The sequence below is a fragment of the Clarias gariepinus genome, chromosome 5 (assembly GCF_024256425.1).
Source record: "Clarias gariepinus isolate MV-2021 ecotype Netherlands chromosome 5, CGAR_prim_01v2, whole genome shotgun sequence".
Lineage (NCBI taxonomy): Eukaryota > Metazoa > Chordata > Actinopteri > Siluriformes > Clariidae > Clarias > Clarias gariepinus.
Window position 1 is genome coordinate 25,529,706 of NC_071104.1, and position 26,934 is coordinate 25,556,639.

Below are 26,934 nucleotides of genomic sequence, written 5' to 3' on the forward strand. Positions count from 1 at the left end.
ACGCCTCTCACTCAACACGCACGCAGACTCACATTTCTAATGCTGGAGAAGGAGCCGCACAGCCCTGGACCTACGCTCTTTAAGTTTGAGTGATAAATTACTACACTGGGTGTGTCACAGAACCGCAAGTGCTAAAAACTAGTCTGAGAAGCTACGCTTACATAAAAGTAATCTAATTAATCTCAATAGTAACTGTTTCATCATCATGGTACAAAACCAAATGTTTTTCCATATGTAAAAAACAACTCCACCCAATGATTTCTCCTGTTTGTTTTTACAGTATTTGGAAACCACCTAGAAAGCCCATACTGCTGATAGAGAATGCTGCCGCGTCTCTTTCATTTTCTCCCTGGCACATTTCTCTCAGCCACATCCCACATCAGCCATCGCTTCACACTGTCTCAGTAAGCCTGATTTTAGTTGAATTATTAGACATTGTTCCCAGGCTGCTTGACAGAAATACAGATGTAGATTTCGATCCCTATTCAAGAAAAAATAAAAATCACTGAACTAACATAAGAAAGAAAATGAGAGGGAAAAGACAAAAAAAATTAAACCCACCTTCCATGGCTGTGACACCAATTACAGTTATTATTACAATATAGTATACAGTATGTGTAGAGGAATAAAGATAAACAGTCCTAAGTGGGTTGAAAAGGTGTTCAGTGTGAGCAAACTGTGCTTAAGGATTGGGGGGAAAAAAAGAAAAGACCTTTCACTTGTGAACAGGAGCGCACAACTGCAGTAGGACTAAAAGGTTTTGTTGTGGTAACGTCCCTCCTGAGCTATAACAAGACAAATGTATTGAGAAGGACAGAGAGAGGAGGATGGGGGTGGTGTGGACAGGAAGGCCTGGGTGCTTCCTGTTTCAGAGTGCTCTGGATCTGTCCTGCTCAGTCTTCATCAGGAGATCAAACATGGACGAGTATAATGAAGTTAATAATCATATGGTATGAAATAAAGCTTCAAAATACACAAAACTAGTTTTCAAGCAAATATTTATGTTACTGAAGTGACACAAAAAAGAAATTTTAGAAAAAGATTAATTTTTAAGAAATTCTGCAGTCAAACAACTATTTGTGAATGCATTATCCTCTGAATCACTCAACCTCATATTTCATTCAGACGTTTAGTGTGTTACTGAGCACATTTACATAACTTCTATTACTCACAAGTGCCCCTGTCAGAAATACTGCCCGGAGCTACACAGGAAATCAATGAACCATTGTGCCACTAATTTCACTGTATATAAACACACATACACACATTAACACACATACTCTCTCTCTTACACACACACACACACACGTGTATATATATATAAACACACACACCACACAACACACACACACCACACAACAAACACACACCACACAACAAACACACACTCACTGATTCGTTTACGAAGACTGACAAGTAATACAGCTGCATTATCTCAGGATGATCTAAAACTAAAAAGTGTTTATCTAGTGTTAAGAATGTTCCTGAAGTTACATCTGTTGGTCTGGAAAGTCAGAACTTTAGCTGTCTGCTTGGCCTCAACATAATTTAATTTGGCTTCATGTCCATAAGTAGACTAACTGAGGTTTGGCTGGAACAATAGCCTGAATATGTGTCTGTGTGCGTACACGTCTGGGGGATTCTCTCACAGGTCAGGAGTTTAGACCTCTCGAAATGGAAACACACAGATTCTCCAGACTGACACAAAAGCTTCAGACTGAAGCAGCTTTGAAGTCTAAATTGAGGGTTCGGGTGTTTTTATCATTGCTGCTGATTAAACAGCCTACACATTATGCAGAACATACATCGTAAAACTTCCAGGATCCAGTCAATCCTAAGATCTGTTCTGATGATGACGATGAGAACAGGGAGACCAAAAGCATGACAATGAAACATTCGAAAGATATTTGGACTGTGGAATCTATGGGTCAGTTCTGGCAGATTTACGAGTGTATTTTATTCCAGAATCACAAATAGAAATCCCATAAAACTATTTCCATTTTCTGCCCCTTTACAGAACATTGAAGTGGCTCAAATAGCTTAAGCAGTTATTGGGAAGAAAACCCTCTGCTTTTCAAAGATTTTTGGCTATAGCTGTGATCGGGAACATAAATTTTTCTGTGGGTTTATCTAAAATACTGTTTCCACAGTGTCTGGCTTCTCTTCGCATCTGTTTTTCCATCAGAATGAAATCCAAGGAAAAAGATCATATACCTTCAGTGTAATACAGTAATGCCCAAACGCCAGTAATGCTAAAAATGCCCAGAAGGCCAAGCTTCTAAATTTACAGCTTTGTATTTACAGAGCATTACAGATTGAGAGTGTTACAGAGTGTAAATGTTTATGTATACTGTACCTATGGCAAAAGTTTATTTTAAAGTCATACTGAGTTTCGACTTTTATTCTCGAAGCCACATTCTCATTGATGATACTGGACTACAGAACATCACTAATGCCATGTCCTGTGTAAAAGCATTATATACAGTAACAGTGGAAAGGAAATGATGGGCTGTTTCCAGGCTAAGATGAAAGCACAATTATAACAAATGTGTTGTCTGTAAAAGCTGTAATTGAGAGTAAACCCAATTAGAACAGCTATTACATCAGAGCATCATGCATGGATATATCCTGTACGCTATGAAACAATCTGATTTAACCTGTATTATGGAATAAAACAAGTAGGAATAAATAAAGGAAATCATATCAACGCAATAATGATTGGCTATAATGTGCAATTATTATGCTGTTGTTATTAATCTTGTTTTTTAACCAAATTTGTGAATATAGAACACTTGTATCCAGAAAAAAAATCTAACTTTTCAGCATGCAGCAATTATAAAAGACAACTGACCATTTATGACTTGAACATAGCTTTATTTAGATATGAAAGCTAACTTGTACCTGCACATGGAAATCGACCACTGTTAAAATGTAACATTAATACTGACTGTATTCTCCAAAAACAGCCCTAACCTTGTAGAGGCTCAGTTATTGCCCGAGATTAGCGATCCAGTCAAAACACACCACACACAGAACCAACCAATTGTTTTTGATGATGAAATATCAGCAGGTAAAGTAACAGCTAACTGGACGGTTTCTTCAGATTTTCATAAGAGAAAGTTAACAGCAATTGTTTTTGTTAGTTAGTATTCTGTATAACAATCAGCTCGTTATGTCAGAGAAAAAGCTTTACTTTTAAGCAGCACAGCTCTTCTCAACCCATAAACACTAGAGGCTAATCACATGTGTTAAGTCACAGTTAGAAAAAAGATTTAGGAAAGAAAGTATCGCTTTGGTATTTGCATTTAAATCACAGTGATGAAACAAACCGCACTAACACGTCAAGACACGGACAAGTAAAGAAAAGGAAAAATAATAGTGCTTTTTAGGGAGAATGAGTCAAACCCTATTAGTCAAACTTGTTGTACTGCATATTATTTACTGCAATTACACACCTGTTCTGATTCCTTCTTCTACTTATCTGTTGATTTCAAACCCCACTGAAGAGCTATGCTGAACCCATTAAAGGTCGTTATACATCCTCATTTAATTCCACTGCACCAGCCTAATCAGTTAGACTGTAGCTGTTGTGTAAGAGCTCTGACTCATCTAATTTTATTCATTAAGGTTTTAAACTATCAATACTGAATGTGAACAGAGTGTTCGCAAACTGTTTAGACAGAGTTGGGTAGAGTTTTATTGTTATTAATGAAATGTGACAATATTTTGTAGTCAGGAATTATAATAATAAATGGCTTCACGGTGGCTTAGTGGCTAACACCGTCGCCTTGTATTGTACCTCCAGGGTCTGTGTTCGATTCCTGCCTTGAGGTCTGTGTGCATGGAGTTTGCGTATTTTCCCCGTTTTTGGGGGGTTTCCTCCGGGTACTCTGGTTTCCTCTCACAGTACAAAGTCATGCAGATAAAGCTAACTCGTGTTTCCAACATTACCCATAGCGTGTGAATGTCGCCTGGAGGTCCCACCGCGGTCGTAAAATGGTAACAAATTAGTACCCGGCCACTGTATTTAAATAAAAGTACTGGTCTGAAATCATTTATTTATACTGTACAAGGTCACGGGCGAGCATGGAGCTTATCTCAGGAGACTTTGGGTTCAAGGCAAGGTACACCTTGGACAGGGTGCAAATCCATTACTGGTTAATTGGGAACGCCAACTAACCTAATCTGCAAGTCTTTAAATTGTGGGAGAAAACCAACCAACCACGATAAGAACATCCAAACTCCACACACTCAGACCCATGGACTCGAACCATAGTGCTAACCACTACGGTGCCACCAGGCTGCCTCCTGGTTTTGTATTGTCCTTAAAATGGTATTAATCACCTCAATGATATAGCTGCTGCTAATAACGATAGCTGACATAGGAGATGATATTACGGCTTTATAGAGGACATTAACTTTGAGTCGTAAAACCTAGCAAACCTACATTTCTACAATGAATATCTCAGTCTTGTTTTACTGTAATAGAGTGAATCACATGAACACAGCAATCATTCATTAATCTCAGTTTGATGCTGGTAGAACTGTAGAGTCTGGCTACTCATTAACCTACTAGAGCTGAAAACAATACACACACACACACACTTACTTAACAAGACTATTATACACACATGCAGAGTAAACTGTGTTATAGCAGTGTAGTAATGTAATGGCGGCTTACACAGAGTTCACACAGACTCATGTACCCCCTTATTTAAATATCGAGATCATTTTTCATGCTGGGAAGTAAAAGGTTATGTCAGTGATAATGACTGTGGGGTGATGTCACTGGACAGAGACACTAGAAAGAACCTGGACATCTGGATGAGTCTGGAGGCTGCATTTAATTGCATTACTGTAAGGACAATGTCTTCTCTGTTGGGTGTGAGATGGAATACTTCACAAGCTTTTATCTTCACTACTAATGCAATAAGGCGAGCATGGGGGATGACATAAGAGTCACAGCATGTGCACAACAGAAGCACAGATTCATGCCATCCTCTCTGTACAGAGAAATTAAATTTACAACATGGCAATGTATTGTGCGAGTGCGTGCATTTGTAAGTCACTTCCAAGAAGGGAATCACAATGATTTCAAATTTGATTTCTTTATACACTCCTACAATAAGTCATGAGAATTCAGACAGTGCCCAACCTGCTTCAGTGCCCAACCCTCTTCCTGCCATTTCCTCTTGCATGATGAACAACAGGATGAAATGAGAATTAATGATGACAAATCCACCTTGAACCAGCTGCCTGCTTATGATTGCAACACAGGAACACAGTAAACATAAGCCAGCACTGACACACAAGTCTATGCTCAAACTAGAGTTTACAGGCACAGCACAGTGATGAAACCAACCGCACTAACACGTCAAGACACAGGCAAGTACAAAAATCACATGTGTTAAGTCACAGTTGGAAAAAAGATTTAGGAAAGAAAGTATCGCTTTGGTATTTGCATTTAAATCACAGTGATGAAACCAACCGCACTAACACGTCAAGACACAGGCAAGTACAAAAAAAAATAATAATAGTGCTTTTTAAGGAGAATGAGTCAAAGCCTTTTAGCCAAACCTGCTGTACTGCATATTATTGATTGCAATTACACACCTGTTCTGATTCCTTCTTCTACTTATCTGTCGATTTCAAACCCCAATAAAAAGACATGCTGAAATTATTAAAGGTCATTATACATCCTCATTTAAGTCCACTGCACCAGCCTAATCAGTTAGACTTTAGCTGTCTGATTCTATTCACTAAAGTTTTAAACTATTAATACTGAATGCGAACAGAGCATTACAGCGTAACATCTGTTTTTCTGTACAATTAAAATTGATGCATTTCAAACAGAGGTCAAAAGGGAGAATGAGACATTAATTTTTTCATGTTGGCAACATTTCCAAAAATATATTTTTTTATAATTCCACTGATGTTTTAAAATAACATTAATAATAGAAGAAAACGTCAATGGTACCTTAGCATACAAACGCAATCCATTCAGGAAGTTAGTTCTTAAGGCAAAAATTTGGCGAAACACATTTTTCTATAGGAAATAATGTAAATGCAGATAATCAGTTCCAGCCAGCCACACAAATATTTCCAAAATGATATGTTTTTGCATAATAAAAATGTTTGCTTGTAGAGGAGAAATGTGGACGAAGTAAAATATTAAATAAATAGACATTAATTCTCAATTTACCTTAATTTATTATTCCTCTTGGCTCCGGTTGCTTTAAAAAACGTTAACTGAAAGTGGCTCAGTTTCATCTTGATACCCTCCTTGATAACATGTAGCACAGCCACATAATAGGTTTTTTTTTATTTGAAAACATAATGGGTTTTTAGTGTTGTATACTTTATAATCTGTTTCCATATGATGTTTTGCCAAATCCGTTGTGTTCCACATTTTTACACTTGCGAGACTCTCTCCAAATCTCAGGGAATCTTGGTGATGCAAAGAGGTCACCTGACCAAGTTTAAAGGGAAGGCGCAAGACCAACGCTCCATTATTGAGCACAGTATGGCAATGAAACTGTGCCGACTGGCTTACAGACTCAGAGCCCACTGCATCCGCTCTCATAAACAGCATGTGGAACGCCTGATCATTGTCAGTGGAACGACAATTGGCAATTGGAACGTTGGCAGTTTTATTCTCCAGCGATGCAAACTGAATCCTTTTGTCTCTTTGCAAATACATCAAAATTAGATTACTCACAGTTGGGACAGTATTGCAGGACAGCGTTTTTCATCATCGTGCTCCCGGACTGACAAAGCCGGTGAGGCTGATATAACACTCCTGCATCTCCACACGCACACACTAATATACATCCATTTAAATACACACCAAAATATTTTGTATATAGTTATAAATAGTCATATTTATACACTGTACTGCAGTGTCTGTTTTTTATGATACACAAATATGAGTTTGATATATTGACTGTGCGTCTTTCGTGTTCTTCTGGGTTTTTTTTCTTCTTTTTTTTTTGAATCAGCAGATGAGATTAAAGGCCTGTTTTTGTGTAATCTTAATAAAGGTTAATAAATTAATACAAGCGTTACAAACATTCTTGGGACCCATGGTGCTCTTTCTTTACTAAATCTTGCAAAAGCTGCAAAACCCCACATAAAATGTATAAACTCACTTTGTCTGGCATTTCACTGACAGACACACAAAAAAAATTATGTTTTGATCGGCTACCGGAAGTACGTGCATCCAGAAGTATACACGAACGGCTTGATCACTCATATGCCGATACTGCTTTTCATGGCAAAGCAAAATCCAGCCAAAATTTTGAGGGTCCACTTTTCTTTTGCAGAAAAATGCTGCAAGCTTCCACATCAATGTGCTTATAGTATAGCTTTCAAATAAAAAGAGATTTATTTTTCCTTTTCAAGGTCACAAAGAGTCGTGTAAGCATTTCACTGCATATCATACTGTGTATGGTTGAGTACAGTATATGACAAACAAAAACACATGCATCATCCCAACTGGCTAATCCTGTGTCTCATCACAACAGCAAAAATCCAATAAATTTTTTATTAAACAAAGAAATGTCTTCATTCCAAAAAAAACTGATCAAGTGCCCTAGCAGAGGAGCAAAAGTCAATATTTGCCATCAACGTTGAAGGTACTAAAAGACGCATGACTACTACCTAAACAGAGTGATGTAATGGAGAGAAAAAAAAAACTAAGAATTTCACAACACTGCACAGGCAGCCTGCCATGGAAAACATGTCCCTCAAACCCTCCAACTCTAGTCTCATTCAAAGAAAATTTAGTGAAACCACCCTGTAATGACATTTAAAGTTTAGCCTCTAACAGCAAATTCAGCTTTTGAAATGGCAAGCAAGCTTATACACAGTGGAATGGTTCTAATCCAAATGAATCTGATAAAGCATGGGAAGAATGTGAACCAGTTGTGTGTTTGAGCTGAAAGTGAAGCAGCTTTTCTTGCTAATGGCAAAATTCAGTGAGACCAGTCGCAGTCTGGTTAGCTCAGCATCAGAGTCAGACCACGAACTGTCAAACAATCAGCAAGTCTTTAGGCAGCAGCGCTCAGAATTCATTAGCAGCTGCCAAAGTTTATATGCTTAACCTAGTTTCAAAATAAGGATGTATTTACTCAGGACATGATCATGGAGTTGTTAGATTTAGTGGCTCACACAATAAGAACAGCATCAATTCCCCTCAGTATAGAAAATTATATGATGTGGAACTTGATATTGCTGGTAATGTCATCATAAATACAACTATGCTGCTAACTTGGGATGATGAATATTCCTGCACTGGGAATAAAGCTTGTTTTGTGCAACCTATGCTAATGGACAGCAGGAATGATACTACACACCTAAATTACCCTGAGAAAGTAGGACAGAATCATAAGCACTGAATATAAAAAAAATAAGTATAATAAAGGTTGGACCATGGAGCAAAGCTCTCATGAACAGTATTATATGTAATTACATGCAGCTCAAAATTACTATAGACCCATAATTTATATAAATAAATACTTATACGAAATGACTAAATTATCAAAATTATAGCAGCAACATTATACAACAATTTGTTTCAAAGAATGTTAAATTAATACTGTGCCTTTTATCAGCAGCTGTGTTTACATAGATCTAATATTCCACTAATAATGTTAATAATGGTACAATTGGAATAAAAATGCATCATTTAAACACCTCAGTCGGAACAGTCTGACCCGCTCCGGCCTGATAAGAATACATTTTTTTAAATCAAAGATGTGCAAACCTTTGATTAACTGTTTAAAAGGTAAATATTAGCTGTGTAAATACCTAATCAGATTTGTTCTCTTTTGTTTATGTATATATATCTGTACATATTTACCCCACAGATAATGGGGTAAAAATGTTTTGCCTATAATATTGATATATTTGCAGCCCTCTCCCACCTGTCGTGGTTTTAAACTTTCATCCACTAGTCCTTTACTGAAGAACAGGCACTGATTGGCTCGAATTTCACATGCAGTAAACACCAAACCAATCAGTGACTGGCCTGAATTCTTGTAACAATCCTAACACAAAATGGAGGATTTACTAGGAAAGATGGGAAGCATAACCTAACCTCAATGTTGGGGATTTTTTTTTTAGCAGATGGAATGCTTCAAAAAGGGCAAAACCCCAAAAAAGTTTTATTCTAATTAAATGAACATGCAAACTCCTCCATTTTATCGGATAAGCTTCCAACATAAACAGTTGGGTTGGAATCTTTGATCAAAACGAATTCAATCAGCTTGATTAAATATTGTCCATGTAACAACTATAGCTAATGTGAACACTTTTTACTAGACCAGTCAGTCATGTAGAAAGTGGGATTTAATTTAAAAGAAATAATGGGTGATATGGCAGGACGGATACTGTAATGTTCAGTAGTTGTCAATATCAACCATTACTATTAACTTCCTGAATATATTTTCATCAGGTTCTAAATTGATAAAGGTTTGTATATTTGTTGTTATTTTACAGAGTCAGGAAAAAAATCCTAATTTTTTTGTATTTTCATTACACAAAAAGTAAGATAAGATAAAGAGAATGAACAGCAGTAAATACACAATATAAACAAAAATACAGTATGTGGGCAATAAAGTGCCAATGAATAGTGGGAATAAAGACACAGCTACAGTTCACCAGAGTTTGTTAGTTCACAACTTCACTCGTAAGGGTTTTTGGTTGACTTATTAAAAGAACCGTATGAGATCTGCAGTCTACGCACAAGTAACTCTACTATCTTTCCTATATTAATCTGTCTATCAGTTTCTTTATGTAAATATAGAACATCCTCCCATCCTCCATGTATCTCCATGCAACACCCTCGGCAGGCAGTTCTCGCTGAGTTCTTAATAAATGCTCCAGCACAATGCCTGGGACACAGGATGCACACAATACGTTTGTGTTTGCAGGCTTCTGGGCCGACAATCGAGCTCCATTCAGAAGAAGCCCTCCACAATCTTGCTTTTCTTCTTCACACACAGAGCCGTGTTTCACTCACTGTGTATTTACATGTTTCATGTTGGAGTGTATGTATGCATGTGAGCTATCTTCAGTCGCACACATTTTCTTAGCCCACTGAGAGGCTTCAGTACGATCAGCAAAGAATAAATAAATAGATTACTCAACCAACTTTCTGGGATCCGTTTACCCTGCAGTACTTTAGTAAAAGATCAGGGCTAGTAAGTGAAAACAGAGCCATGGTGGCTTCAGTCTGGTGTTTGCTGTATCCACTGCATGAGGTTTCCAATAGAAGTAGATCATCAGTCATTGCAGCAGTAACTCACAAGGGAGTTCAAACAGTCAGTGTGATACAGACAGTCAGTAAAGATGTACTTTCTTTTCCTAAAGTGTACCTTTGCTGTCCAGCAGCCTTCCTCTGTAGTTTGAGAGGATAAATTAATCATACCGGGAGGAGAAACAAAGTGTGTATGTGTGTTTGTTCCTAAGGATTCCATTTCTCTGACAATAGCTCTGGATGGTGTCCATTTCTGTATCTTGGCAACCTGTTAGGGACATCTGAACCCCATACAGGACAACACATGGATATACACAGATGTGTAAATGATAAGCTGTTACTTTTTTTGCCATTAAGGACAAATACACACCTTCACACATGTTCAAGAGTAGAAGAGGAGACATGCAGAGTTTAGTCGATATGATCCAGTGAGGCTTTTAATCATTTGTTATGTAAGAACGTGACATTTTCACTATCGACAACAGTACATCATAGTGATTCTGGACTCATAGTCATAAATGAGCAAACCCAATAGAGTGGTCTGCAAGTCTTATGTTTTCCAACTATGGCCTACTTTTATTAAAGGAAGCCCAGAGGACCACGAAGGTCAGGACTGACCCTGCACACCGCAAACACACTTACACATACACACGCACAAAGTAACCAGACAAACCAAATACAGACTTTAGTCTATAGGACAACTGCCACGTCTCTGCCCTCCAGACTCACAGGATTCAAATAGAACAATCAATTAACACTAAAGACCATAATAAGAAAATTGCACACTGAGAATTTTTAAACAAATTTATCCTGGAAATATTAGGGGCCCAATCACTATGACATCAGCACGATGTGTCATGACTATGATGTCGTCGCCATCACTCTGATAATGCTGTTTTAATAGTGCTGATGTAATAATGTGCGAAGCTCCTCTTGTTTCTGTTTGTTACTTAGATCCTTACGTTTAATCATGGTCACGATAAGTAATCATGATGATAACTAAGTGCTTTATCCCAGTAAGGTGAAGCATTTACCTGGTAGTCTGGTAAGGCTGTAGAGGTAATCATCATAACACCTACCAGCGACAGTTTAAAGAAACTGGAGAACCCATAGGAAACCTACACTGACACCGACACAGGGGGAACATTCAATGAAACCTGGATCAGGGTCGATCAAGGAACCCTGGAGCTGTAAAGTGCCAATGCTTGCATAATAAATTGGTGTTCCAGTTGTCCCTAACATGAGGACAACAGGGACAGGTACAGTCCTATGTACTTTTTTTACTGTATGCAGAATGTCTGACCTACAAGAATTGGGGTTTGTGTGTGACCATGGGGGGTGCCATAAAAATGTTCGAATGCGCTCGAATAAAGTATCAGCCACTGCCAGGAAGCGGATGATAAAATAAACACTGATAAACATTACACACTGTAGGACAGGGTCAAAAGGTCATGGTGTAAAAATAATCTGGGGGAAAAAGCTCATTGCAATAACAGTTTATGTATAATAAGAGTGTGGCCAGGAATTACCTCAATCCCCAACACACCGGTCAGGTGATAAAGAGAGAGAGAGAGAGAGAGAGAAAGAGGGGGGGACAGAAAGAGAGAGATGTAGAGACAGACAGAAAGAGAGAGATGTAGAGACAGAGAGAGAGAGAGAGAGGGGGACATAAAAAGACAGATGTAGAGAGAGAGAGAGAGATGTAGACAGGGAGGAAGTTAGAGACAGAAGAGGGAAAACAGACACAAATAGGGAGATAGAGAGAAAGACAGACAGATAAAGAAAAAAGAGACAGCTCGGAAAAGAGGGGACAACAGAGACACGGATATAAAGCTATACATAGATAAAGGAAAAGGAGACAAACCGACACCAACACAAACAGAGACGGAGAGGCGCGCGCAAAACACACAAACACAGAGAGATACAGTAAATAAATAAATAGAAAGAGAGAGAGAGAGAGAGAGAGTTCCTCACCACCAGCACGGAGCTCCTCACCGCCTCAGAGACGCTCTGCCGCAGCTCGGCGGCTGTCCCCGGTTTGCCGAGCCCCCGGGTAAATTTCCTGGTCTCGGCATGTACCGGCAGAGACATTTTTCAGCCGCCACACCTTTCCAAACTTCTCCCCGAGTGTGTGTGTGTGTGTGTGTGTGTGTGTATTTTTCCAAATGAAGAAAGCGAATGAAGTTCACACCGTCCGCCCGTCCCGCGTTTCCCTCCCAGCTCCCCTTATTTGGAGCGCGCGCCTCTCGTCTCGGGCTTCAAGTCAGGACGTCCGCGCTGATCCCGTGCGCGTGCAGCTGATTAACGCTCATCCTAAACTCGCCGTCCGCGAGCACTGCCTCCTCTCTACACTCGAGCGCGTGCCTTTTTTTTTTTTTTTTTTTTAAGAGGCTGGGCGTCCAGGAACGCGCGCGCTAAGTCAGCGTCGTGTCATCTCCGTTGCTCGGTTCACGCGCTAGTCAAGCGTCATGTCCGCGCCCCGTGCCCCGACAGCTCGTGCTCTGAGTAGCTATTGTAGATTGTCCCGGACCCCCTCCCTCTCCGTAAACACACGAACTGACGCTGTCAAACACTTTTGCGCCTGCGCAGTGTACAACTTTCATGAAAACTTACTGTACAACTTAGAAGACTCTTCTAAACGCAGTGACACACTGCGGGGAATGCTTCAAGAGGAAAGCAATCACCGCCGAGGTGGGACGACCTGAATGTATTTGGTTCCTGTTTGCAGAACTGGACAGCATGCTGGTTCAGACCTCAACTTATTGTTACTGTTTTTGTGGACCTTCTCATGATCTCCCTGTGTCAGTGCTGGTTTCCTTTCATCTCATCAGGACAAAGCAAAAAAAGAAGTTGAATGAAAGACTTTCCAAAAGAGGAAACCTTATGGAGCATTTCAAAGCATTGCCACCCAAACAAGCCTGTTTCCATCTTCTTATAAAATATATAAAAACCTGTTTATCATAATGCTTGGATTATGTGAAGCTTCAATGTAAATAAGCTGTTACTATGGAAACAGAGTATTATAATAAGTGCAGTAATATAAACTCGTGAATTGAATGACAGGATTACTGTCAGAGGACTTTTCAGACATGGAAAATGAAAACATTGCTTCAACTTTAATTATTATCACTCTTTTCACACTCACATATCATCTATGCCTGTTTATCATGCATACAGGTTGACAGGGGGACCTATCACAGGAGACTTAGGACATGAGGCAGGGTACACCCTGAATTCCAATCTATTGCAGGACATGCATACAAACTCCATGCACACAGACCCAAGGCAAGAATTTAACCCAGACTCTGGAGGTGCAAGGAAACAGTTCTAACCACTAAGCCACCATGCTTCCCTTTTCACACTCTTCCTCCTAAATTAAAATACATCAGGCAGGAATTATTCTCCAGAGTGCTCACTCACTTTCAGTCACTCCGTTAGCATCCTGATTAGAGTCACAGTGGAGCCTAGCAGATGAATTGCCCCAAATTGCATGTCTTCAGCCTGTTTCAAGTAGAAACAGGTGATTTTTACACAGCAGCACTTTATGCCATCCTAAAAAGTGAAGCAGCACACATTTTATCCTTTTTTATACAGTATATACATACAGTATGACTCTATGGCCAAACATGCATACTACACTAGTTCACAATATGTTCCATATATTTCCATGTTCAGTGCATACACACTCATTCTGGATCTCTTTCCATCCTTGAAGAAAGCAATCTCTTAAAACCAGGCTCAGTGAGAGATCACCCACCGCATGGCCCTGGGTAGTCTGCTCCATTGCCTCTGACTGCGAGACACTTTCATACAAGTATTAGTAAGATATACACCTGGTTTATTCTAAGGATATTTAACAAGCCATGGGAAACCTGGTACTTTATGCACCTTTAAGACAAAACAACAGTAACTTTCTTTCAGGGGATTGAAAAGTTTACCCAAGCAAATTGGACACATTCTTATAAAGCCTTCCATGGTCTATTTTGTTTTGTTTTTGTTTAAACTGACTCTGTCAGTCACTGACTCTAAACTCAGTGTTTCCAAATTGGGCACTTGATCTACTGTGATGAGACAAGACAGTTACTGAAGATAAATGAAACTAGATCCCAAAAATCACTGGTAAACTTTAAAATATAGCAAAATCTAAACCAACATATTTGTCATAACCGGCATGTTAGAAATCTGTAAAACATATTAGTGTTAATTATACAGAATGTTCGACACATAACAGGTGGCTTGGTATGAGATTGTTGTGAAGGCAGCTCACATTTTAGGAGATCATCGTCAAATACTTGATAATACATGAGGCAGCTGCTCTGGTCTAAATCCTCTCACAGATCTAGTAAAGCACTTTACAGGAGGTGTGCCCTTGCTGGAGCCACAATAAGCTTCACTGCAATGCACTTACCGGAAAAAGGTTTTGGGAAAGAAATCCACAATAACACACTATATGCTTTATTTGTGGGAAGTACACACATTTTCTATGGTTCATTAAGTCAAAATTGCATTTTGCTGCCATCTAGAGGTTTTAACGGAGTTTGCAAAGCTTAATTGATTGAAACCAACTCTTCAGTGGAAAACATTTATCTCACTGACTCATTCAGTCTAAACAGAGTTCTGTAAAGGAAGCACACAATGCCACAGCACAGATCCAAAACAAAAAATAGTAATAATGATAATACAAACGCTGATTATTCTGGATGTTCAAATGTGTTTTTATTGCTTACATATCCATACAACACTCTGTTTCTCTCTTTTATATATCTGGAATATGAAACAGTTCTTTCTCTGTCCGAAGCAAAGCAATAAACATTTAATAGACCACCTTGCCAAAGTCATTCCCTGCACCGCTCTTGTTCACAGATACTTAAAACCTTCACATGAGGCAGGCTTGTCATCTGAGAGTAAATAATGTGTATGAAACTACAAAATCATGTATAACTCTACACTTTAAAGCTTTACTTCCTCAATGGCATTCTTCATATACGTAACATCTGATCATTTCGAGTGAAGCATGGCTATTTAACTATACTGTAGCTTTAATAATATGCTTTCATTTCCTAAATTGGCAGCGGTGCAAGATTTAACAACCCTGAATTAGGAAATGTCATAAAACAACACAAACTTAATGGAATTAAAGACATACCATAATGTTATTATGTACCTTATATCTTATTGTGAAAATTGCTTAAAAACTCTTCAATTTAGCAATTTATCATCTAAACAAACTGTGGTGGATAATGTTAAAAGCTTCTATTTTTTAAAAAATCTCTCTAAAACCTAAATGTATGAAGGCTCTTTTTCAATAAATTTAAACCGTATTTAGATGAAAGACATCCAAAATGGCACAAAAACTAATGGATTCCAAGAAGTTTCTTATTTAAAAAAAAAAATCCAAAAGTTGTTTTGCAGAAATAAAACAGACATGAACATACTCGTTAAAAAAAAAAGTAAAAAAACAAAAACAAACAAGGGCACTAGTATTGATAGGCCTCTGTTATGAAGTAACAAGTGAAACTTATGGCAAACAAGGTGCACATAGATAATTAGTTATAGTATATAAAATGAGATCCTATAAAAGAGGCAAACAGCCCAGTAGAAATGCAGGAAAAATGCAGAAAAATGTGATATGCAGAAAAATACGATGTGCAGCAGACGTGTCACCATTAAAAAAAGCACCAGGACTCTCCATGGAGACGGTCAGACGCGCTCAAAAAATGGTGTGTAAAACCATGATAGAAAAACGTTAATGTCACAAAAGGTGATTTTGTTCAAAGAGATAACACAAACTGATCAACAAGATCAGCGTACACTTGTACACACACACACACACACGAGCACACACACACGCAAACACTCGCGCACACAGTTGATCCCTAAGGCGATCAGGCTCAATAGGGCTCTTTGCGGTTGAGATAACGGATTCTGCTGGAGGAGATGGTGGCACTGCGAATCACCTCCATCCACCTGCACACAACACAACCGGTGCAATAGACATTACTAAACAATATACTACCTGAAAACTAACTACACAGGTCAGATAGCACTGTTTAAAAAAATAAACTGGTTACAGTTATGTACCTTCACTATTTCCATTATTTTGTTAATGTTTGAACTAGAGAGACATTCAAAAGAGACACACACCTCTCAAAGGAGTACTCGCTTTCGGATCTGAAATAATAGATGTGGGACTTGAAGTGCAGTTTGAACACATAGTCCTTATGGATGTTCTCTGACTCTGCAGGAACAGTTACTGAGTAACCCAGCAGAGGGAGACTGGCCAATGGATACTCATCCTTAAAGAGAGAGAGAAAACACACTTTAAATAACACACCATTTAGACATTCCACTGGTACACAAGACATTTACAGTGTAAACAAGTCGGTGTGTGCATATTATGTGTGTGTGTGCGTGTGTATATGTGTGTGTGTGTCTATATAGAATCACCTGGTGTGTTTTGTAGAAGAACAAGCTGAAATTGGTGAAAACCACCCAGAGCTTCTGCCAGCCATTACTGTTTTTAAATTTTCTTAGCAGGTTCCCAGACAGCTGGTTCTAGAAAAAAAAAGAAGAGTAAATCAAAGAGCTCAGCATGCGTGTGTGTGTGTGTGTGTAATTGTTACAGGTCAGCAATAGTGTGCAAGGTAAAAGATAGCTCTCTGTAAAGTGTGTAGTATACACTATCATAATAGTACACCTTTAGAACCACTTTTATGGTGCCTGTGAGAACACACTCAGGTATTTAACACTTCAACTTACAACCTCACACCTCTAACTTCCTGCCAATAAACTGATGGACAGGATGATCATTTAAAGTTTGATAGGGTTTAAATCTAGGGTATTCTGTATCAGTGGAGACTTCTAAAGAGAATACACGTCATGCTGGTACTACATAGAGTACAATCACTGACCACTTTATTAAGAACACCTTTACACCCACACATGCAATTATCTAACCAGCCAGATGTGAAGCAGGAGTGCAGTAAGTAAAATCATGTGAATACGGTTGGGCAGCTTTGGGTAGTGTCCACCTAAGTTTGAGCAATTTGATGACTGGTGAGTGCCTGGGATTTAATGCCAGACAGCCTTTTTAAAAAAGTTTACTCAGAGTTGTGCAATGAGAAAAAACATCCAGTGAGCAACAGGAGAAACATCTTGTTGTTGATGGCTGTAAATGGAGAATGGTCAAACTGGCTCAATCTGACAGAAATGCTCCAGTAATTCCGATAACCCATCTGGACAACTGTGGTGAGTAGAAAACCATCTCAGAATGAACATGCTGAACCTTGAAGCAGATGACCTACGACAGATAAGTACAACCACATTGCGGCTGCAGTGGACATGGGTTCACCAGACCTGTAGAAGTAGAAGTCTGGAAAAACTTAGAACAGCCTGATAAAACTTAATTTTTGCTAAGGCTCCCAGATGGCATGAATACATGGACCCAACATCCTTCGCATCAACAGTCCAGGTTGGTGGAGGAGGTGTGATGGTGTGGGGAATGTCTTCTTGGCACACTTAATACCAGTCAATCATCACTTAAATGGAACATGAGCATCTCTTCAATCCACAAATAACCAGGTCACAAAGCAAAAGTCGTATCAAAGTGGCTTCATGAAGATGATAATGAGTTCAGTGTTCTTTTGTGCCCTTCCCACCAGATCTGAAGAACGTCTTTGGGATGTGGTAGAACAGGAGATCTGGGGCATTAAAGCAAAAAATATATATATATATCTGGGGGAACTGCATGATTCACTCACATCAACATGGACCAGAATCTCAAAAGAATTGTGAAACACCTGTTTAGACCCTCTGGCTGTACAAGACTTGTTGTTCGGTTGTTTCTTCTGTGGAATTCTTAATGGTTTTATGTAGAACCCAACATATCACTGTTTGTCTAACAGATAAGGTTTTTATTTTAAGACAAACTATATTTAAATAATAGACTGGTGAATACTTAAATGAACTTGTGTAATAAATATAAAACTGCAATTATAACTGCAGTTAAGTATTCACACACTATTCAGTCTTCATGCCAGACATAACACATGTCTAGACCATATAAACCACAGCCATGTGCAAAACTTGTGGTATAAATACATGATGGCACGCACTAGCACACAAAACCCTCAGGCATCTTTATAAATGTATTATTTATCCGTTAAATATTACTACATACATGATGTTATGCGTATATAGTCACTGAACACTTTATTAGGAACACCTGAACACCTGCTCATCCATGCATTTTTACAATCGGCCAGAGCATAAAATCATTCAGCTGCAGGTCAAGTGCTTAATTCGGTGTTCACATCAAACATTAACTTAGTTTTCTGCTGTTTCAGCCTTTCCACTCAAAGGTTCAGTAGCAGTCTGATATTTTTAGCTCACCATGACTGTAAAGACTGATTATTTGAATTATCATAGACAGCTGGCCTTTCTCCTCTGCTCCCTCAAGATGTTTGTGCCAACAGAATGCGTTTTCCTCTTTTTCTAGTGATAAATCCATAGATAAAAAGAATCTCAGGAGATCAGCAGTTTCTGAGCCCCCAGACATCAGACTGAGACCCAGTCACTGAAATCACATTTCCTACATTCTGGACATTTATTTTTGGACATGAACTGAAACTCCTGACCTAAATCTGCATGATTTCATGCTTCTGCACTGCTGCCACATGAATGAGCAGGGTACAGATCATCTTATATAATGGTCAAGAAGTGTAATACTGCACATTATTGGAGGTTCTATGCCTCTACAATGTACACTGCAAACACATATAATCATGATCCTTATAATTAACAAGTAAGAACCCTAACGCAATCAATTCACAAGGCCAACAAACCCATGTTGAATCGTATACCTTTGTTATTAATTATAATGTCCAGTAAAATTTATAACATTTACAAAAAAAGGCACTGTGTGAATTTATTACCTAATTATACCCTATGGAAATAAAAATAGAATAAACATGAACAAAAACACAGCATTTCAAATATTGCCTAATTGAACTGATGTGGAATAAAAACTGTGGGTAAAATTGATTCATATCTTCTCTGTGAACTAACCAGGCTTCAGTAGCAGCATTAATATGAATTGGTCTAACCGCCAAACTACTTTTAATTAGTATATTAAAAGTTGTCTTTCAGAAAAAAAACATGCCACATTTAGAGGCAAGATAACAATTTTCATTTACTTTTTAATAATAATAATAATAATATAAATAATAATAAAAAAGTATTTGTAAAAGTGATTTGTGGTTTGGCAGTTAGAACAGGAGCTCGAGAGAATTAAGAGCTCTTGGTGAATGAGGCAGTCTGGGTCTGGGTGTGTTACCTCCAGACTGATGCAGCAGTCAGTAAAGGAGAGACTCTGCATTCTGTACCAGCACACTACAGACACAGGCACTGCTCCCTGCCCCCTTGTGATACACACACTCACTGTAGCACGAAGCTCTACACACGCATACATACGGGGAGGCCGGGAGTAAAGAGAGACAAAGAGGGATTCACAGGGAAAGGATGGGGGCCAACACACAGCCAACAAGACAGACATAGACAGACAGACAGACAGAGACAGACAGAAAGAGAAAGGAAGCAAGAGTGAGTGAGGCATGCGTTAATACACACAGAGTCAGTGTAAGGGTTAAGAGACTGCAGGAGACACTGGAGTGGAACATGAGCAGAGAAAGGAGACACCACTGCTACCTAGAACAAAACACATACACATGGCAACAGGAAGGGAAAGAGAGAGAGAGGTGGTTAATCAGTGGAGAGCTGGGTACCTCCGTCGCTATGCTAAAGTCCAGCATAGAAACACTGGTGTTGCGATGCCAGCAAACATGAACCGTGGTGTTGCCACGGTGATGTGCTGAGCTGTTGCCATGGCGCTCCAATGATGTGCGTGACCCAGCCAGGTCATCCTCTGACTCGACCTCCGAGGCCCACTCCCCTGCAGACTCTGAGGACATTTCAGTATGTTAATGAATCCACGCGCACAAACGCTTAAACACACACACGCACACACGGTACTCAATCACTTCTATGCAAACAGGAAAAAAAAAAAAAAGCACACGATTCTTTACACAAACCACTGCACACACTGAGCTCACAAATTAAATAAAGCAAATTGCTGAACAAGAATTTACACAGTGTATCCTAAAATTTAATCAAAGGGAAAAATATATGATTATTGTTTAAAAAAAAAAACGACAACACTGGAGCTATAAGGCTAATTCAGCTTACAAATATGATGATGAATTTTAACCGTCCAAGCTGCATCTCTGAATCTTCACACACTTGCCTTAAAACAATGTTTGCCTTAGTAATATAATTTATACAAAAAAACAGGTTTACCAAATAAACTATAAGAAGCTGGAACTGTATTACTGTTTAAGAAAATATTAATTTCAATATCATTATCATTGAGGCATACATGTTTGCTTTCAAACTAGCAATGAACGCATTAAGCATGACAATTCAACAATATAGGCACCATATCAGCCTTCATGCCAGTTTTTCTTTCAGATAAAACACTAACATAGTGTTGAAATTTAGTCCTGAGTAGTTATACGTTCTTTTTTTTTTTGTCATACATGTCCGTCATGTTCCTCCATCTGATGGCCCAAAAATAAGAGGGTGATGGGATCAGTACTTACTGACGTCATTGCTGTTGGTCAGCAGGCTTGCTGATGGTCCATTAGAGTCTTCAGACAAATCCACTGCCATCTTTAAATCCTCCATCCATTTCTCCATCTCTGATACAGAACTACACAGAGAGAGAGAGAGAGAGAGAGAGAGAGAGAGAGGACAACATTAATACAAAGAGCTCTGCAGTGGAGTAAACAATGAGTAATTAGTCTGTGGAAAACGATTTAGGAGGAGACATTATGATTGCATTATGTAACCAATTATGTCACTAATTACCCAAACAATCAAGTAATGCATTTAATTTGAACCACAATTAATTAAAAATTTCTATGAACATGGGGCTGTTTTTCCAGAATTATTACTACATTTAACTCTAACGTCAGCCAAAGGACTCTTGTCAGGATCGACTGATTAAAAACGTCCAGACCCTCTAACAGTTCATACACAGTTTTCACATTTCATACACATTTCCATAACTCTCTTTTGATTCTGTAAAGCTGCTTTGTGACAATGGCCATTATTAAAAGCGCTTTATAAAAAATTAATTTAATTGTACATTACCTTGCTGCTACCACCACTGACTGACGCTGTGTGACCAGAGTGAAACAGTGAGGAACTCCCCACTCCTCTTCACTCTCCCTGATCTGTGTTCAAACACACACACACACACACACACACACACACACACACACACACACACACACACACACTTTAAAACAGTAATCACACAAACACTGAGTATCACAGCCATTATGAAATTCTAGCTGAAATGCAGAGGGCATGCAGAAGAAGTGCTGTAAGGAACGATGGTCTTACTGTCATTCCACGAAGAGGGAGCTGGCCGTGAACTTTAAACTGATTAGAAGCTGTAATCCCCCGACTCGTGTACAGAAGCACATCACTGAACTGAATCACACAGACAATAATTTTTTTAAAGTATGCATGCCTAAAACAGCCAAAAGATAAACAAAACAGTTTTGTAGCAGAGGTTAAATTTAGGTTTAAAACTATTTAATAATTACATTACCATAATATACAGCACAGATTAATAGTAGAACCTCACAAACATTGCAATCTGTGTTTTTTTTACCAAAAAGAACATGCGCTGTTGCAGGCCTTTCCCAGAAAGTTTGCTTAGGCAGCCCAGTCTGATGAACTCTCGGGTTGGGGTCGCCAGATTGTCCACCCCAATCAAGTCCTTCTGCAGTTCCAGCAGTCTCTGAAAGTTGTCAGTCTTCAGCATGCTGGAGTGGAGCACGGACTCCAGCTCAGACACATCAGCCAGTGCAGCTGTAGATAAAGGGCAAACTCTCATCGTGACAAGAACAGAGACTCTCCAAACTTAAAGTTCATTAGCAAATAGAAATAAATGTTAATGAAACAAATGCATGAAGGAGGGTCGAAAATTATCCACACTCCAGTTATATTAACACTTCTGTTGGTCACACTGTTTTATCTGGGCTACTGTCTCCCCAGTCACTGCTGTGCAGGTGCGAACCTGTTACGTGAATATTTTTTATGTGGTCTGAGGGTGCACCTGGTGCCCAAACAGACATGGATTCATCACTACAAGCCTGAGAGTAAACAACAGAGTATGGAACAGAAACATCCTTAATCACTGACTAAGAAAAAGTTCATAATTTAACCATCTGGTGGAAATTTGATGCTTATACTGTAGTTTTCTGGGATCTTCAAGAGCCAGTATTCATGGTTTGCACCTCAGCTCTTTTTAGATGGACAAAGTGTATTAAAAAGGAAGGAGATAATGTAAAAAAAAAAATGTAGTTGGACTGAATGTCAATTTTAATAAATTCTACAGGCAGAATTGAGAACTTTTTTCAACTCACCATCATATTTTCCCTGGTGAGTGGGAATGTTTTAAGACTTAAAAGACATGTTTTATTACATATACCAGAAAAAAGCTGATGTCATTTTAGAGTGACAATCACCCAAACTCCTAACAATCTCTTACTCATGTGCGCACACAATTTCTCAACAAATCAACACAGAAATATACGAAAAAGATTATGCACTGTTATAAAAACCAGTAAGCAGGTCTTTATTTTGTTGACCAAACAGAATATTAAACTGTACAATTCATACAAAAAGAATGCAAGAAGAACCTTACTGTACGTCTAACCTCATAAACCTGCCTGCTGTGCTAGACTCCCAAAGTATTTATTAAAAGATTTACTTGTAAAAACTGGTGTGTATATATGCACAAGTTTTCCAGGGCACATGGGAGTTAGGATTTATTTGTGATATTTAAACTGGACGCCCTGCTCACCTCGGCAGTCTCTGAAGTCGGAGTGTGTGGCGGGGTAGTGTTTACAGAGTCTCTCCAGGATCTGTTTATAATGCAGCAGTCTGTGCAGCGGCCTCAGGATGAACACATTTAAGGGCACGTAGCACACCTTCTGCAGCTCAAAGTCTCGGCACATTGTTTCAAGCCGCCGTGAAGCGCGACACGCCATCTCCAGTTCACTCACACAGTCGGAGTGCTTCTGCAGCTGAGCCGTCAACAGCTAAGAGGGTGCAGTCAGACACTAACAATATATTCTTTTTTTTTTTTTTTTATAATTGAACTCTTTGAGCAAAAGCTACATGTTATTTTAATATGCCCGCTAAAGATTAACACTGTAAGTCTGAGTATGCTAAGAGAATGTTACCTTCAGTCCTTGGGTGTTTTTCAGCATGATGTCCCCAATACGCTGGTAATCCCCCTTAATGTGGGCATTTGAGCGGCCTTCCCTGTGGGCGCACACACACACACACTTAGGGATTTAAGCACTTGACCTGAATCAGTGACAGTCACCAGGTTAATGTGCAGTGTTCTGTATTACCAGTAGGTGTCATTGTTGAAATATTCAGTGACCAAGTTGTTAGCACACATGTTCTTAACCTTACTGCTTCGTAACCAACCTATTAACCGACAGAACGGATAAAAGCACAATAATGTGCATGTACAAAGATAATATCTATAGTGCTCCTGCTTCACCCAAATAGCCGTGTAGAGTTGGTGAAAATCCAGGCAATAGGCTTGGACAGGGTCAGAGCATGAAATAACTAATAATAATGACCATGATGATAATGGCAGAATAGCTCTACATGCACGCCATGTCACATCAACAGTGCAAACTGTACAGCGCTGGATGTCATGGAAACCCAGGACCCTGAGGCAGGCAGGTTTTTCCACTGGGGATAAGGAGTTGCCAAGGAAACCATGTGTGTATTTTAACAGCCTTATTGGTATTCATACACAAAGATTAAATCTACATTCATGAAAATTACCAGCGGCATTCAAGTCAAACCGGGATTTTTATTTCTTTCTTTATTTTTTAGATTTTGCAGAATGACACCCTTTATTTCCCTATGGTAATACACTGGAGCCATGATCGAACTGCCTGCTTCATATCTGAAATGCTGACCTCCCAGGAATGCCTTAAATGGCCCAAACATGTGGAAATGGCTTAGAGCGAGGTCAGGACTGTAAGTGGATGTGGCAGTGACTCCCAGCCGACTTCCTATAATATGCAAATCGTGTAGGTGAATGTGTGTACATTTCCCACAGACGAATGCGTCTCCTCCGCAAGTTGACTAGTAATCCGTCGATTTTCAAGGATTGGGCATTTCATTCACTAAATGTTTACGGGAAGAACGACTGCAGTGAGCTCAAAGCCACCTCAGGTGGGATCATCATTCTTGGATTTACAACCATTTTTAAAATCTTTTCACCGTACAAAATGTTTTACTGCGACTTTCATCAGAGTTTCATCAGGCCACTGTGCTTGAAGTCGTCCGTAAATGCTAATCAGTTTTACACATTCATTCATGAAAATTTTCAATATCAGTCCTGTTTGACTTTAACGCCCCTCGTACCAACAATGTATCTCTACAGAAGTGGTGTTTGTGTTTGTGTACAGTAGGTATTTGTGTGTTTCTAACCATAGTGCAAGTCTCTGCTCCAGCTCTTTAAGGAATTCTGAGTGGTAGGTGTGAAGAGGTTCAAAGCTGGATTTCAAAAGGTTCCTTAGAGACTCTGGAGCAGACTCCTCTTTAGCCAGCACACTCTGAAATGACTGTGCGCGCGCGCACAAACACACACACACACACACACACACACACACACAGTTACATACATAAACACAGGATCATATCACATACAAGCGCTTTTTTTCCGCTAAACAATCACCCTTGAAACCCTCTAATACATGAACACATTAATACATAAACAGTAAATACAATAGTAAATAACCATGTTATAATTTCTATAGAAACAGCTCATTCACAAAGAATTATTTAGCAAACATTATTTATATATTTTTTTATTTATTATTTATAATCATTAAATGAGTGAAGCTTTATGCAAGGTTTCACATATTTAACAACTATTTAACAAAGGAGTCTAAATAGACAACACATTGTACTAATAAGAGAAAAGGCATTTCAAGTTTTCAAGTATTCTGTAATAAGAAACTGTTATATTTTTGTCTTGTTAACATCTAGAAGAAAGTGTGCTCCTATATTCTAAGTAATAAAAGGAACCAACTTCTTTGTGGACATTGATCATCAATAAATGTATAGTAAATATCAAATAAAAATAAATATTAAGCGTAGTTCCTTAAAATGACCGCTTTTTAATCCTGAACACAAATATAGTGCATCTTTAAGTACAATAGAAAGACATTGCTACTAGCTGTCATATAAATCACAGGGTTGATTTTGAGCTTGTAATTGTGTAATTCTGCAGTGTGTAGGTGTTTAATTTTTAACATCATCTGGTCCTATATTTGTGGAAGTAGAAGGTAAAAATAATAAATTGATAAAAATGTACAAATGAATACACGGGCAAGTAAACACTTTTAGGGGTTTAGACATTGGCGATGTCACCTGGCACCTCCAGGGCTGGGAAGTTGGAATCTTTAAAATGTTTTTGTGCATGGAGTTTGCATGTTCTGCTCGTGCTTTTAGGGTTTTCTCAAGGTACTCTAGTTTCCTTCCACAGTCCAGGGACATGCATTGTAGGCATTTAAAAATTGCCCATAGTGTATATTTGTGTTTGTGTGTGCTTGTACTCTGTAATGGGTTGGCACTCCATAAGATGTAGATCCCTGACCTCTTGCTTGATATTCAGAAACCTTCACAGAGGGAAAGCTGATTGTTAAGAAATCCATCAGCTCAGTCCCTAAAGCAATCCAGCTCCAACTAACTGAGCCAATTATCACCTCGCTACAGGCTTTAGAGATTAGAGACGCACTGATCGAATGCTGCATATCAGAAACAGTACTGATACTGGCAAGGAAGAATGGACGAGTACTGAGTCAGCTTTGATGTAACCTCCTATCTGATTCACTGCAGTATTTAATGCTACAAAAGTGAGCTATGTTGCTTTGTACCACACCAGTCCATGCACACAGACATGGGACTTTAAAGTCCTTATATCTTTATACCTTAGGATGTTTCACAATCCTTCAGCAGATTTAAAAATATATTAATCTATTAAAGTAAGGAACTTGTGGTGTGTAATGTTATGTTAGAGATACTGAAAAGTGCAAATTTGTCTGGCTCCTTTGATGGAGACCTTACTTACAAACTTCACCATAACAGATTTAACATTTTTCGCTGTTAAATAATACAAATATAAATAAATAAATTAGAATAAACTTGAATTTAAAGTAGTCAGAGCTCTTACAGAAGACTGACCTTCTGACCAATCAGCTTCAATAGTTTAACTGTGCTGTGGTGTTAAAAATAGATATATCTTTTTAAAAAATCATTATAAATCATGAGGACTAGGACTGCTGAGGCCCATCACCCACTGTCATACTGTACTTTGCAGCCCAACCACCACAGAACAAAATAATTCAACAATAAGCCCTTTGTACATTCAGACACACGTACAAACATACAAACAGACTACGACTTATTTTTTCATTACCAAAGTGATGAGCTCCAGATCTTTCAGGTAGGTTCTCTCCGTAGTGAGCAGCTCTTTGGCAATGAAGTAAGCCTTGTCCGTCGGAAATCTC

General features: G+C 38.8%; 2 protein-coding genes across 5 annotated transcripts in view; both read right to left on the bottom strand.

The window, feature by feature from the left end:
• Positions 1 to 12,724, bottom strand: part of zmp:0000001200 (dedicator of cytokinesis protein 9) — an 84,917-nt gene extending 72,193 nt beyond the window's left edge. For both annotated transcript variants that reach the window (XM_053495992.1, XM_053495990.1), the window contains exon 1: positions 12,233 to 12,724. In XM_053495992.1, the coding sequence (XP_053351967.1) occupies positions 12,233 to 12,349 (117 nt within the window). In that variant the 5' untranslated portion in view covers positions 12,350 to 12,724. The remainder of the gene's footprint in view (positions 1 to 12,232) is intronic.
• Positions 12,725 to 14,949: 2,225 nt separating this feature from the next.
• Positions 14,950 to 26,934, bottom strand: part of LOC128523946 (FERM, ARHGEF and pleckstrin domain-containing protein 1) — a 50,893-nt gene continuing 38,908 nt past the window's right edge. For all 3 annotated transcript variants that reach the window (XM_053496174.1, XM_053496173.1, XM_053496175.1), the window contains 12 exons: positions 26,844 to 26,933; positions 24,851 to 24,984; positions 23,575 to 23,656; positions 23,193 to 23,430; positions 21,996 to 22,195; positions 21,722 to 21,811; positions 21,467 to 21,549; positions 20,914 to 21,023; positions 20,041 to 20,216; positions 16,706 to 16,813; positions 16,403 to 16,554; positions 14,950 to 16,225 (listed from right to left, as the gene is read on the bottom strand). In XM_053496174.1, the coding sequence (XP_053352149.1) occupies positions 16,150 to 16,225; positions 16,403 to 16,554; positions 16,706 to 16,813; positions 20,041 to 20,216; positions 20,914 to 21,023; positions 21,467 to 21,549; positions 21,722 to 21,811; positions 21,996 to 22,195; positions 23,193 to 23,430; positions 23,575 to 23,656; positions 24,851 to 24,984; positions 26,844 to 26,933 (1,539 nt within the window). In that variant the 3' untranslated portion in view covers positions 14,950 to 16,149. The remainder of the gene's footprint in view (positions 16,226 to 16,402; positions 16,555 to 16,705; positions 16,814 to 20,040; positions 20,217 to 20,913; positions 21,024 to 21,466; positions 21,550 to 21,721; positions 21,812 to 21,995; positions 22,196 to 23,192; positions 23,431 to 23,574; positions 23,657 to 24,850; positions 24,985 to 26,843; position 26,934) is intronic.